The sequence below is a fragment of the Cotesia typhae genome, unplaced genomic scaffold (assembly GCF_013202065.1).
Source record: "Cotesia typhae breed Kobodo isofemale line unplaced genomic scaffold, CoteBio_Ctyphae contig_5, whole genome shotgun sequence".
Taxonomy (NCBI): Eukaryota; Metazoa; Arthropoda; class Insecta; order Hymenoptera; family Braconidae; genus Cotesia; species Cotesia typhae.
Window position 1 is genome coordinate 12,151,027 of NW_027423757.1, and position 14,651 is coordinate 12,165,677.

The 14,651-nt window shown below is 29.5% G+C and overlaps 2 protein-coding genes across 4 annotated transcripts in view; both read left to right on the forward strand.

Moving 5' to 3' along the window:
- Positions 1-14,651, forward strand: part of LOC141530944 (uncharacterized) — a 140,203-nt gene that overhangs the window by 20,268 nt on the left and 105,284 nt on the right. The window lies entirely within an intron of this gene.
- Positions 7,134-8,914, forward strand: LOC141530428 (uncharacterized). The gene is made up of 4 exons (XM_074247510.1): positions 7,134-7,274; positions 7,368-7,700; positions 7,865-8,461; positions 8,649-8,914. The coding sequence occupies exons 1-4, from the start codon at positions 7,223-7,225 to the stop codon at positions 8,912-8,914; spliced, it is 1,248 nt and encodes a 415-aa protein (XP_074103611.1). The 5' UTR covers positions 7,134-7,222.

A 14,651-nucleotide genomic window follows, 5' to 3' on the forward strand; every position in this document is an offset into this window, starting at 1 on the left:
CTAACTGATGATTTACATTCACCAAATTTATCGTTTCCCACTATAGATATAATGGATGCTATGGACAGGACGATGGGAAAAAACCTGCAGTTTCGAAAGTTCCATAATAAATAATTTATTTAATAATAAATAATATTTATATAGAAGATTGATGTGAAGCTGTGTTGGCAGTAAAACTACTCGAAAGCGGTTTATCTAATATTTTTTCCTACAATTCATACACCCATGAAATCTAGGTTGTGACGATTCTTTGGCATGGATCCGAGCGCAATGAACTGACGTGCAAATGAATCTCCGGGATTACTTTCTGCTACTCACATAAGTTTATACTCGTCTTTGCTTTCCAAAAAAATAATTATTTTCTCCGTAAGCCGTCGCTTCAGATTTTTAAATTTTCCAAAGCAAGAAAATTTAATTATCCTCAAAATACTTTTCTTTATTTTTTCAAAAAAATTCCAGATGATTGGCAATTTGTGTTTAAAAAATTTTTAAATAATTTAAATCAAAAATTCTTCTTAAATATCATCACCTGTATTTTCTAGTATTTTTTTATTTATTTCGAAAGAAAAAGGTGTAGAGCTCGGTAGTGCTTGAATAAGGTGCATTATAATTGACAATAATGTTTACACTCGACACACGATTAAGTGAGTAGTGTATTGCCGCGGGGGCGCCGAACGACCACGATATTATCTTAAAGTAATGTAGGTCGGGTGCAAACAAACCGATCAGATATTTATCGTTTAATTATCATCGATAAAATTATCCGCGAGCTATCTCGACAGCTCTCAGTGGTCTTTTCCAATACGAGTCTTAGTCTTAAGTGTAAATTCAATAACAAATCCCTCCGTAGCCGCTTATATTACGCTTGTAAAATAATAATGCATCGGTAGTGCCAGCACACATTGATAGACACACACATCATTTTATAAAAGCAAAGCGTCATGTATGCGTTTTTTCTTATTCTCATTATCTCCGTCCTCTCGTGAGGTCGAGGACCCTTTATCTGCTCTTCCCTCGAAACAATTAAATTTTTTTACGAAACAGTGACGTCCACATTACAAATTAAAAATTATTTATTTTTATTAAACAAATTCCAGATATTTTTCCAACAATTTTAATTTCTCAGATTATCCAGCTTTTATCCGAGTAAACTTTAACAATCATACAAATCTATTACCCAGGTCTAGCTCCACTTTCTATCTTCCTTCTACCGGATTCTTTAGGTACAACCCAGAATCCACAATCGGAAGTTCTTTCCTATTCTATATTTATTCTCATTCGAGTTCTGCTCACCGCTCAACCCCAACATTTTTATTCTCTGTTACTTTTCCACCCCTTGCCCGAGCTATTATTTGGCCGAACAAATCTTTACCTTTGATTCAGGAGTGGGAAGTAGTCCCACTCGGATCGTTGTTTGAGTTGGTAATATTTGGAGTAACGCTCGAGTCACTGGTTTACTGGATTTTGTTGCCAATATTGTTACACCGAATTCCTCGTTTGCTCATGCATGACCTTGCACAATAAAAGAGACACTTTTATGACCAGACTCAATATTACAATTCCTTGGTACTGACATGATCATTTAATTGAACTATTCAACGGTAGTCGATTATTTACAATAAAAATTGAATCAAGCAGAAAAATTATTGAAATAAAAAATTTAAGACGATTTTTTCCAAAGATAAATTTAATTAAAAATCATTAATTTAAAGATTTTAAATGTCGTAAAATAAAATGAAAAATTTTTTAATCAAGTAATCAATTAATTTCTTAGTTCAAGAATTTTTCTCTTGAATCAATTTAATTTTTTTAGTGAATACATTTTTAGTAGCCGAATAAAATATTTTTATGTTAAGATAAAAAGTATTCTCTGAAGTAAGAATAGTTTTTTTCTGAGCAGCTACACATTGTAAGATTATTTAAAAATTCTGCAATTGTAAAATCGTAAAAATGAATTATATTACACAGCAAGGTAACAATAATAAAAATCTAATCCGGGATTACGAAGCCAACTGTAATATTCTGTGCGTGCAAATAAACATTTTTCCATCTGATAAAAAAAGGGAGGTGAAGATAATGCAAACTAAGCCGTAGCCAAAGGAACTTGTACGATAAAAGGTCAATAACACTTGCTTATTATTATTTGTTAATTAATCGGTGATCGGTAATCGGGTTATTGCCCGGTGATGGCGCAAATACCTTCAATTTAAATCCTACGTTTAATATCGCGGGCTGTGTCTATAGAGAGTTCTCATAACCTCGGATAGGAGTCAGAAGCAGCGAAACATAAATGTAGATAATCGGATAAATAAATAAATATTTGGCCACAGGAGCCTCCGAGCGAGAGAGCTGATGAGAGTACGTCAAATATATTCAAGTAATGTCAGTAACGCTTGCTCTCAAAATCTCTTTCTTTTTTTTTCATTATTTTTTAGTCAATTTCACCTCTTTTTACTTATAACCCCGGGTTTGCTTTTTTTCGCTCAACTCATTCTCGGTCTCTATTTTCTAGCCCCTCGGTTTGCTGTGTGTGTGTAAATGTATATGTGTATATTTATCCACATCAGACATCACACTAATGTTGAGTCTATACTACTTATACTTATACAAAATACAAAGCATATATATTGAGTCGGTACAATATGTACCTAGCTCTACCCCGCGGTTGACTCGAGCTATTTGATTCCTCAATCACTGTATGTATAATGAATGAACTTAATCGTCGGTCAAATATTTTCAATTAGATTTTTTGATAATAGACAAATATACTTTATCTTCGATCTTTTGCCGATTTTTTTTATTATTATTTAGTCTAGTTCAAATTTTTTTAGTTTGAAGCTTTAAAAATTGAACATTTCCGTCAAAAATATAATTTAAATAATTGTAGGACAAGTTTTCATTTAAAAACTTATTTTTTTATCAAAATTTTTAATTTATTAATTGTAAATATAAGTCAGATATTTTTAATTTTATAAAACAATTGATAAAATATTTTAACCAGACTTTGAAAAAAGCTCATATGCAAAAAAAATTTACTCTTAGTAGCTCCAGGGTCAACCACTCTCCAAATTTCATATTTAACGTTATGCAATCAGGCCGAATAAATTATCAGTAATGATTTATGAAAAATGAGGACGAATTAGATGAGTATGGAGTAATTAACCAACCGATATACACTTGTGTAAACATTGTACGAGAGAGCAGCTAACCGTTCGCGTTCAGAGTTCGGAATACTTGTTATACGTGACCCTAAGGCGAGCCTGGTTACTATGGCAGCTATTGCAACCCAAAGATCGTTTTCAAAGGCGCCAAGACGCTCTCAGTCTCCCGCTTTTTTATTAAATTCACACCTAAAATTTTCATTAGTAAATTTTATTTATATAAATAATATGTAAATAGAAAAATGAAAGTTTCGGTGAGAAAATAAAAAATAAATAAAATTTATAAAATTATAAAAACCAGCAGGTTACGCAACGATTGCGCGAGGTTATTTTTTGCATTGATATAATAATTTATGTAATTCATTATTCATTAATATTAGCAGGCAGGCAGGCAGGCCCGGCTCGTCTCGTCTCTTGTCTCCTTTATGTCTTTTATACTTTTCATTATGATAAGATTATTTATATATCTGGATTTGTGATAAATATCTGACAAATATAACTAAAAATTCGGATTGTAAATGTTTTAATTTTTGCCAACTTTTACTTAATACTTAATACGTGTAATTTAATTTATTATTATAATTATTGTAATTGCCGAGTGAAGAGTGAATTAAACGCAAAACGTTTATCGGGTCTATCTCTTTGTCCTCGCGTCTGAGTTCATATATCCCACCCCATAAATACATTTGGCTGATAACAGTGCATGTGTCGACGCCGAGTCCCACCGATGATAAGATATCCTTAGAAATTTCCGTGAGACTCTATCTCGAATCACCTACTATTTTTATACAGCCTTTTTTCAAACCAAATATATAACAAGGTCTCGGAGTTTTTATTACTCAAGAATAAATAACTATTCTGACTTGAATATTACTTTTTTCAACTTTTTTTATCAATTTATTTTATATATCTCACCTTTTTTATTTTTAGTTTTTTCTAGTCACACTGTCGGTAGAGTTTCGAAATTTTTAGATCATATCTTTAATTTTTTAAATAATTTTTTTTAAATATTGAAAAAAATTTTGAAAAATTTAAATCAATTCTTTTCATCAGTGCATTAGAAATTTTTATTAACCATCAAAATAATTTTTTTAAAATAAAAAATAAAATTAAATTAATCAATTTTTTTTTTTCAAATTAATCAAATTTTAAGTAAATTTTTAATCCGACTTTTTCTGATAAAAAACCAAAATCTAAAGTCAAAGAATAGAAATAGTAATTTAACCTCCTGAAAAAAAATTCGGATCTCTTAAAACAGTGTTTTAAAACTGTGCAAATAACAGTAACTGCGGATCCATTAGCCTTCTTCAATTATTCCAAGTGCTGTTCCCCAGGAACTTAATAGTAGACCAATAAACCATACATATGTATAATATACCATATACCTCCCTTATATATTACATAAGATAATATAAACCCCTTAGCCATCAGAGAAGAAAGAAAAATAAAGCAATAACTTGGTGAAATTTTCCAAATATTCGCTATTACATTTAATTTCTTGTCTCGTCTTTCCGGGTGATTTATCAGCACTGATTTATATATTGAGTAGTACTAATGAAGGTATAACTGAGCCTGAAGGTGCAAAAATGAGCTTGAGTCAATCGGGAGAAAAAAGAGCGCAAGATATATATATATATATATATATATATATATATATATATATAGTTAGCTCTCGTTAATTTAAGAATTTGGTTCGTTAGAATCATGTACAGCTGGTTGGCTCCGTCATCCTCCATACTGCTCGTCCTTCGTCGTCGAGACGGTACGTTGGTATAATTAATTACCGGGAACTCTTGGAGTTTTCGTACTGACTGAGGACTGTGACTAGTGCCGAGATTCGAGAGTCTATCGAATTAACCAAATTGCGAACGAAAGAACAAGACGAAGGTTTGGGGTTCTTGTCTCGATCCTCTAATCAGGATCCACTTTTTTCCGGACAATCATCGCTAATTAAATTCCCAAAATAAAATTACAATTATTCTTATTCGTGTTAATTAATTAAAAAATTAAACTGCGTAGCAGATAAAAATCAAATTTATTAAGGTCTCCTAAATTATTATCATAAAAATCATAATTATAATTATAATCATAATCATAAAAATGAGTAATTTGTAAGATGATATATACTTTTAAAGTGTAACACACATTAAACATTTAATGGCCTTAAAAAATTACTGACAATTTAATACCGTTTAAAATAACTAATCGGTGTGGAGCACGTACATAACTACACAGAGATATTTCATCACCTTACTAGAGTGTGGTAGAAAAGCAAATATCGTTATCGGGTGACGTTTTATACCTCTTCGAAATAACAGACTTGAGTTTCCTTTCTTCACAATTTCTCCTCCTACTCGTAAACTTATATGCTTGTGTACTTGTGTTACATGTTACAATATGTTACATGTTACATGTATTGTACATTATACTCTGTAAGTTTTTTCTTAAAAACTCACGCTACCTAAATCCACACCGCTTATATTCTTCTATTTCTTTGCGCAATTTTAAATAATATTAATAACCATTTTTTGTATCTGCTCACTCACACGTGAGTCACGTAGACAACCGCTATATATAGTATATAAACATTAAATATATATAGATATATGATATTTAAAAATACTGAAACCGGATGATGAATTACTAGCCTCTAAGTTTTGTCGGTGATACTTCTTGGAAACCTTTGAGAAACGTTTAATTCAAAAATACCCACCTCTCGCAGATAAGAATAATCTCGATGTTCAAGCGAGTCATATATGTTATTTTTGACAACTTTTAGTAGATAATTATGGGTTTAAATTTTATTTTTTAGGTGAAAATGATCATATTTGATAAAAAATAATAATAATCAGTAAAAAAAAAATGTTTAATATGAAAATTAAAGATATTTAATTTTTTTTATTAAAGTTGATTTTGAAAAAATGCGACAGATATTATTAGTTATTAGCTATATTATAATATAGCTATTATATATGGTAAATTAATATAAATTATTATATTAATATTGATATATATATATATATATATATATATATATATATATATATATATATATATATATATATATATATATATATATATATTAGGGTGATTAAAAAAAAAAGAATATTTTTTTTTTCGTTTGGTACTCTGAAAAATAGGTTCCTAGACACCTCTAAGAAAGCCTCTCCAAGCATGAGTTCTTAATTGTAACGGGAAGGTCCTCCTTCTTACAGTTTTCTATTTTTTCTTATTATCAGATAGAAAAATTTATATCTCGCTTCCAACTACTTGAAAAAATATCTTGTTCCTTAGATTTTGTAGGAAATTGAATGCTCTACAAAAAGGTCTCTTACGATTTTTTTCGTAAACCCAACCGTTTAAAAGATATTAACGGTTAAAGTTTGATTATTTTTGGGAAAATTTTTTATTTCTTATGAATTTTATAACTCAATGAAAAAAATCATTATGAATGATGAAACTCATAGTTTTGTAGGAAATTTACTGCTCTATAAAAATGGTCTCTTATGATTTTTCGATCAAGTTGAGCGTTTACGAGATATTCATCGTCAAACATCAATGCATATCAATTTTTCTAGTTTTTGATCAATAATTCGAAAAATTTCAATTTATTCTGTGAGTTTCAAGGAAATTTAGACAAATTTGAGTTTTTATTATAAAAGCAACTCCTATAGATGTTTTCTGTTCAAAAATTCATTTGAAAGTTTTTATTCTAATAATATTTTTTTAAATTTTATCTTTAATAATTTAAAATCTTAATCGCGTTGTCATTTATTATTATGAAATTTGTTCAGTGCGTATTTTTAAATTGTTTTTCACAAAATATACATAAAATTTTCGTTCGAGGGGATTTTTGTTTTGAATTCGATTTCTTCTTCTGTTTGTCTTCTGAAACTAACGCCATCTATGTTTTTACTCTCAACTATCTTCAGTATCTACCCATTTAATACCGTATTTTCAGTGTTTCTAAAACTGATCATCTTGAATACGTAATAAAATAATTCATTTTAAATAAGTCTTATAATCATCACATAAATTTATTTATCATCAATTAACCTACAATGAATAAAGAAATACGTTTTATCGGAATACCTCTACAAAGAATTTCGGAACGTAAGTTACCAAAAGTGAAAGAGGTTATGCGTGTGTTTTTCTACCAACTTAAAATTTTAAAGTATTCAATCAAACAAAGTGCCAAAAATTCAGTTGACCAAGTTATTGAACTGTGGAGAAAAAATCAGATTCCAACTAGTGGAGCTCCTAATGCAGTCAAAAAATTTCTTCGCTATCACAGTCAATGGTTAAAATTACAAAAAAATTTCGATAAAAAGAATTCAGCGCAAAACCAAAAGGAAATTAAATTTCAGACTGATCTTGAACAATTATTCGACATTGTGAGCGAAAAATCCTTAAAAGTGCTTGATGATAATATTAGAAAGTTGTATTTGGATCAAAAATTCGGTACCCATAAAGAGATTCTTTCTAATAATGTACCTGTATCAAACTTAACCACAACTATGATGGGAATAGATGAGAGTAGTAAGTATCTGAGATATTTAATTATTATAAAGTCAGGTAGTAGTGTAACTTTTCATAGATGACTAGATGACATTTGACTAGACAATTTTTGGAGTCCTTTCTTAATTATTTGTCATCAAAATGAATAAATTCTATACATTTTCTTCGTTTAATTTATAAAACAGATCTTATTCCAGACTTAGATCAACCGTCTACCAGTCATGCGATTGTTCCAAGTGAAAAATCAGAGTCGTTCTCTACGTATACATTAAGTGGAGTTACAAATTTTGGATCTGATTCAGAGTATGAACCTCCAATTCCGACAAAACGAGCAAAACTTGATGTCTTAACTCCTGAAGTCATTTTTGGACTCGACCGAGCTAATGTCAGCAGTAGAAATGCGATGTTTATTATTGCTCCGGTTTTACTAGCAGTAGGTATTAAAATTGAAGATACAACGCTCAGTTATAGTTCAATTCAACGAGCTCGTATGCTTCAAAGAGAAGACATTGCTAAAGGACTTAATGACAACTTTAAGACACACGATAAATACGTTGTGCATTGGGACGGAAAAATGCTGAATGACCTTGTTGGATCAAAATCTGTGGAACGGTTACCAGTTATTTTAACTGCATTTGGTACCGAACAATTACTTGGGGTTCCAAAAATGAATTCTGGGACGGCAGACAATCAAACATCAGCCATTTTATCGACATTGAGTGAATGGGGTATTACTAATTATGTTAAGGCGATGTGTATTGACACGACGGCAGTTAATACAGGTAACTTATCAATGATAATTTAATCTAAAAAATATTTAATTATTAACGTTCTAGTTTAATTTTTATTGCTTACTGAATTTCACTTTTGAAATTATTGAGAATTATTTACTCATTTGGATTTTAAATATAATCTACAATTTGTTGAAAATATTAAATTTAACGATAGTTATCTATTTTCTTTATACAGGAATTCATAACGGTACATGTAAGGCAATTAAAAAGACTTTGGGAAGAGAGTTAATCTGGTTACCATGTCGTCACCACATTTTTGAGATCATATTGAGAAGTGCATTTGAAGTATATTGGCCTGTGTCATCTGGGCCAAACGTACCAATGTTCGGAAGATTTAAAAAATCATGGGATGAAATAAATAAAACTAATTATAAATCTGGAATTGAAGATACTGTTGTTGCTGATATCATTTTGGATAAAAAAATGAAATATCTAGTTTAATTGCACAATCCTTACAGGTATGATTTAACTGCGATTTTAAGAAAAAAATTTTCTTGTTTCTGACAAATTTTTAATTGTTTTTGATAGTTACTACAACCCCGAGATGACTATAAAGAATTGTTGGAATTGTCGTTGATTTTCCTTGGAGAAATGCCTCAAGAAGAAATTTTTTCAAACGTCCTTGTGCAATTCATCATGCTAGGTGGATGGCGAAGGCAATTTACAGTTTAAAAATGTTTCTATTCAGAAATGAATTTAAACTTTCTAATAAAGAATTGGACGGTCTTCGGCAAATTTGTATATTTATAGTTACACTGTATTTAAAAGCTTGGTTTTCATCAACTTCTGCAACAACTGCTGCTAATCATGACTTGCAGTTTTTGAAAAATTTATTCGAGTACAAAAATATCAATTCATTGATTTCTTCAGCAACTTGTGAAAAAATGATTTTGCATTTATGGTATTTAAGTGATGAACTTGCCATTTTATCATTATTTGACGATACCGTTTCATTGGAAGTAAAAAAATATTGTTGGAGCTGTTAATACTCGTAACGGTACAGATTCTAAAGCTAAAAATTTATAATTGATAAAAACGATTTGAATTCATTAACGCAAAAAGTCTGAGTGACTTTGTTTCTAAAAAGTCTTTAAATCTCTTTAAAATCTTTGATTTACCATATGACTTCCTTGATAAAGATATTGAATCATGGCCTACTAATGACAGTTACATTGAAAATAAAGAATACTTTAACCAATTGAAAGTTGTTAATGATTCAGCAGAACGAGCTGTTGCATTAGTTAGTGAGTATAATCAATGCTTGACAAAAATGAAGAGCAATTCCAATACTTATTGCAAATTATCAAAGAACATCGAAAAAACTACCCAAACTGCAATAGAGGAAATTATTTACAGTAAAAGTGTACCGTTATGTTGAAAATATTGAAAATTATATGGCAGTTGATAATTAAATAAATAAATTCTTCGATAAAAAAGTGAAACACATGTGAAACACACTAAATTGAATTATATATTTAAAAAAATGCACTAATTTTTTGTTTTAATGTAATCAAACATGTCCAAGACTAAAAAAACTAATTAAAAAAATAGTTCATAACATATTTCTATTCATAGAAACTCAAATTTGTCTAAATTTCCTTGAAACTCACAGAATAAATTGAAATTTTTCGAATTATTGATCAAAAACTAGAAAAATTGATATGCATTGATGTTTGACGATGAATATCTCGTAAACGCTCAACTTGATCGAAAAATCATAAGAGACCATTTTTATAGAGCAGTAAATTTCCTACAAAACTATGAGTTTCATCATTCATAATGATTTTTTTCATTGAGTTATAAAATTCATAAGAAATAAAAAATTTTCCCAAAAATAATCAAACTTTAACCGTTAATATCTTTTAAACGGTTGGGTTTACGAAAAAAATCGTAAGAGACCTTTTTTGTAGAGCATTCAATTTCCTACAAAATCTAAGGAACAAGATATTTTTTCAAGTAGTTGGAAGCGAGATATAAATTTTTCTATCTGATAATAAGAAAAAATAGAAAACTGTAAGAAGGAGGACCTTCCCGTTACAATTAAGAACTCATGCTTGGAGAGGCTTTCTTAGAGGTGTCTAGGAACCTATTTTTCAGAGTACCAAACGAAAAAAAAAAAATTTTTTTTTTTTTAATCACCCTAATATATATATATATATATATATATATATATATATATATATATATATATATATATAAATTTTTAATATTTATATATATTATAATATAATAACTATATTATTATTATTATTATTATTATTATTATTATTATGGCTTTAAAAAGGCGCATGATCGCTAAATCTCGCTAGAAGAGATTTAAGTTTGAGGTATTTAAAAACAAAAAAAAAACAATATTTTTTTTATTATTACACATATTCAAATTTTTTTTTATAGTAAAAAAAAATAATAAAAATCTTGAGCTAAATTATTATTATTATATTATTAATTTCCAAATAATATAACATTATTAATATCTTGATAATTAACAAAATTACAATCTCTTATGAAACTTAGCTTTACAATCAGCCCTTTAAACTTGTTGGTACAAACTTAAATTTTCTCACAGTACACATTATCATCTAATATATACGTATAATAATAATAATAATAATAATAATAATAATAATAATAATAATAATAATAATAATAATAATAATAATAATAATAATAATAATAATAATAATAATAATAATAATAATAATTATAAGCTTAAAAAGTCCAAAATAAATTAAAATTTTAATACTGTTAAAACGTTTCGGTGAAAATTCAAGCGATTATAAAAAGCTTTAACGAAGAGGGGCTTTAAAAAATGTACGGCAATAAGAGTGGTAGTTGCAATAACGATTGCGTAGCAACACTCAATTCAATACTCGATACTCAATGCACATTTAACAAGCCGATTTGATCCGAAACGTTGAGAGAATTCACCCGATCCTCTCATCATCATCACCATCACCATCATCCGCGATGCGAGCAGACAGAACTTTGCCGCTGGAGCTAGAGAATAAACCGCGGGACAAAGCGGGAAAGAGGGGTTACGTAATTACACGGATTGTCGATCGATTCCTCGGGCGAGTAATGAATTTTTTACGATCACTGCTCTCCAGCTCTCTGGTCTGCCCGTGTCCGATTGGCTCCACCGAGCCATCAATTCACCAACTGACCCTCGATATATGAGGTCATTGCTTTTATCTCTTTAATAATACCCATTCATCCATTCATTAATTAATTATAATTAATTAATTAACAAAACTATTTTTTGCCTTTTAATTAACAAGTCTCCGATGGCGTTAAGCTCGATCGTTTGCTGGATAAGCAAACACTAATGAGCCCAGATTGACGTGACAGAAAGGTACAAACATATGGCCAAGTTTGCACTCCATGAATGCTCATGTGCAAAGAGTGGTTGCGTGGCGCTTACCAGACACCAGACTCTATTACACCCGGTAAGTTTAAGTTTGTCAGCTACCTATCCATGTCACGTCGGATTGTTGAGCTTCCAAGGTGGACATATGTCCTCCGGGTACTCGTGCCTTAAATAACAAATAAAGTCCCGCGTTATCGAGTTGACCCTTGCTTTTTAAATCACGCGTTGCATGTGTTACGTGTTTTACACATGATTAAAACAATAAATGTGTCACAGTTGACTGTTGACTCTCTTGTTATATGTCAGAAGAAGTTAAACGCTGAAAAACAATTCTTTTTTAGCTTCTTAAAAATCTTTGTGATAAATACAGAATACAGCTGGCTCATTAAAAAAAAAAAAAAAAAAAAAAAAAAAAACAGTGACTGTAAAATTTTTAATTAATTTTATTTTTATCAGATAAATTTTTGATAATTTTAAAAATATCATTTACTATGTTTTAAATTCTGCCGGCAAAAGTATCTTTTTTTTGATGAATTTTATTGTAATTATTGGAGCGAAAAAAATGAAACTAATTTTTATTTTCAAAAAATATTTAGAAAAATATTGACCACAAAAATTATCATAGTAATTCTTAGCTCCTTGACAGAAAACTAGAAAATTTCTCGACAGAGTTTGCCTTATAAATTTTTGGTGACAGAGCCATGAATAAATTTTCTCGTAGAACTTTCGGGTGAATCAGGCGAGTGGTACCTATACTCCCAACTCCAGTTTGAGGATTAAGTTTAAACAGAAGATAACTTTCGGGAGAGTATTATGAACGTGAGATGTTAGATTTGAGAAAATCAGAACCACAATCTGGGATCTGGGCTCAAACAAGTACAGAATCTTTAACCCGTGCGGCGAGCCACTGCTGACCCTTCTCGATTTAATTAGGAACTGCTGATACAGTAACAGTCTCAAGGGTCGCTTCATACATGTTACCTGGAAAGGGGCGCACATGTGTGTTTAGTTATACTTAGATACATATATACACAAATTAATTATTTCTGCATCATATTATTTTATACAAAAGTGGTTCCCTTCCATTCCATTCTTATCACTTCACACTGTAATCATTTTCTCCCGAGCTGAGAGTTAAGAGTTAAGAGTTTTCCAGGTAAAGTCGATGTACACCGCTCGCAATTCCTTGTTTGCCTATTTACCCGGCGTAAACAGTCGTGAGTTACATTACTACTTTCGTTGAGCAAACAATGGCGGACATTGTACCCGTCACGATCCGCTCGTTTTTCTCGCGTGGATCACTCCACTGATGCATCATCAGTCTAAGCTCTTCTCGTCTCTTCTTTCTCCCTTTTGCGCTCTTCTTATCTGGACTATAACCAACTAGACAAATAAAATTCTTATTTTTTATTTTTTGATTCGGGATACATCCATTGAACCCTTTCGAGCGATTATATCCAGTCGCGTGACGGGGAAAGACCTGGATAAATTTTTTTATTTTATAGTTAACTTTATAGTTAACGTTACATGTACCTGTGACCCCTCGACACACCTGTGCCCTTGTCAGCTCGCTGTTTGTTTACATAACAGCTACTAAATAATGAAAAACCGTATCACGCTTTAGTTGGCATTGTTTGTCTGAAAGAGAATTTTTTTATTTTATATCTCATCTGATATTTCGACTCATTAAATATTACTTGGTAATGAAAATGAATAATGACTTTATTATTTTCATCGGGTTTCTCATTCCGTGAGGTATGATGCTTGATCTTTTAGTATTTCTTTTTGTTTTTGTTAATGTAAAGAAATAAATTTGATAAATATTTTTTAATGGTAAATTTATTCGCCACAAATATAACAGTTGATCGATGAATAATATTTTTATTTGATTGAATTAAAATTTAATATTTGTCAGAAACAAACTATTTGTGTTTGGAGGTTTAAACGGTATTAAGACAAATATTTAAAAATTTTTATTTTTTAAGTTTATACTTATTTCTTTTCATTTTAAAGTATAATTTAAAAAAGGTACATTTGGTATTTAAAAATTGATAGAAATCGAAATTGATTTAATTTTGACATTTTATTGATGAATTAAATAATTTTATTAATTTTTATTTTGTTTACAAAACTTTGAAGATTTTTGATCATTGTAAATATTTTTTTTTTTTATTTAGTTCATTGAATCATTAACAAAAAATTATTTAAAAATAAAACTCGTTGAAAAAAATACAAATTTTTAAGTTTAAAAATTTTATTGCTTGTTTTGAGACAAAAAGTAACTTCAAAATGATTTTTTTGGCTTGAAATTTCTCTCTCCAAATGCAATTTAATTTTTTTTAATGATACATTATTATTACCAGTAATAATGTATCATTAAAATAATCTTCATTAGGATTTTCCAAATTATTTAAAATGAATTTAAAAAATTTTTTTAAACAGAAATTTAAAAAGTTTTTTATCAAAATAAAATTTCATATTTACAAATAAATCAATATTCGATTATTCAGCTCTAATTTAATAACAAAATATTACAAAATAATGACTATTGTTTCCATTTATACCGTCGATTAAAAACTGACAGTGGAGTGAATATGCAAATGTAAAATATTATTGTTATTATATTTAATTGCATATTGTGGAGTAACGAGTGATGTTTAAAGAGTCCGAAGCAATTGATGTAGCATGTTTATAAAATAATTGACGAGTAGCGAGTATGAGTGCGATTGAGAATTAATTTAAATCGGATATTGTGGCCCTACGCGTGTTATTATACATATCTGAGCGATAGAGATGAAAACAAATCACTTC

Coding starts and splice junctions, on each gene's coding strand:
- LOC141530428 (XM_074247510.1), top strand. CDS start 7,223: ATGAATAAAGAAATACGTTTTATCGGAATACCTCTACAAAGAATTTCG. Junction 7,701..7,864: donor GATGGGAATAGATGAGAGTA/GTAAGTATCTGA, acceptor TTTATAAAACAG/ATCTTATTCCAGACTTAGAT. Junction 8,462..8,648: donor CACGACGGCAGTTAATACAG/GTAACTTATCAA, acceptor TTCTTTATACAG/GAATTCATAACGGTACATGT.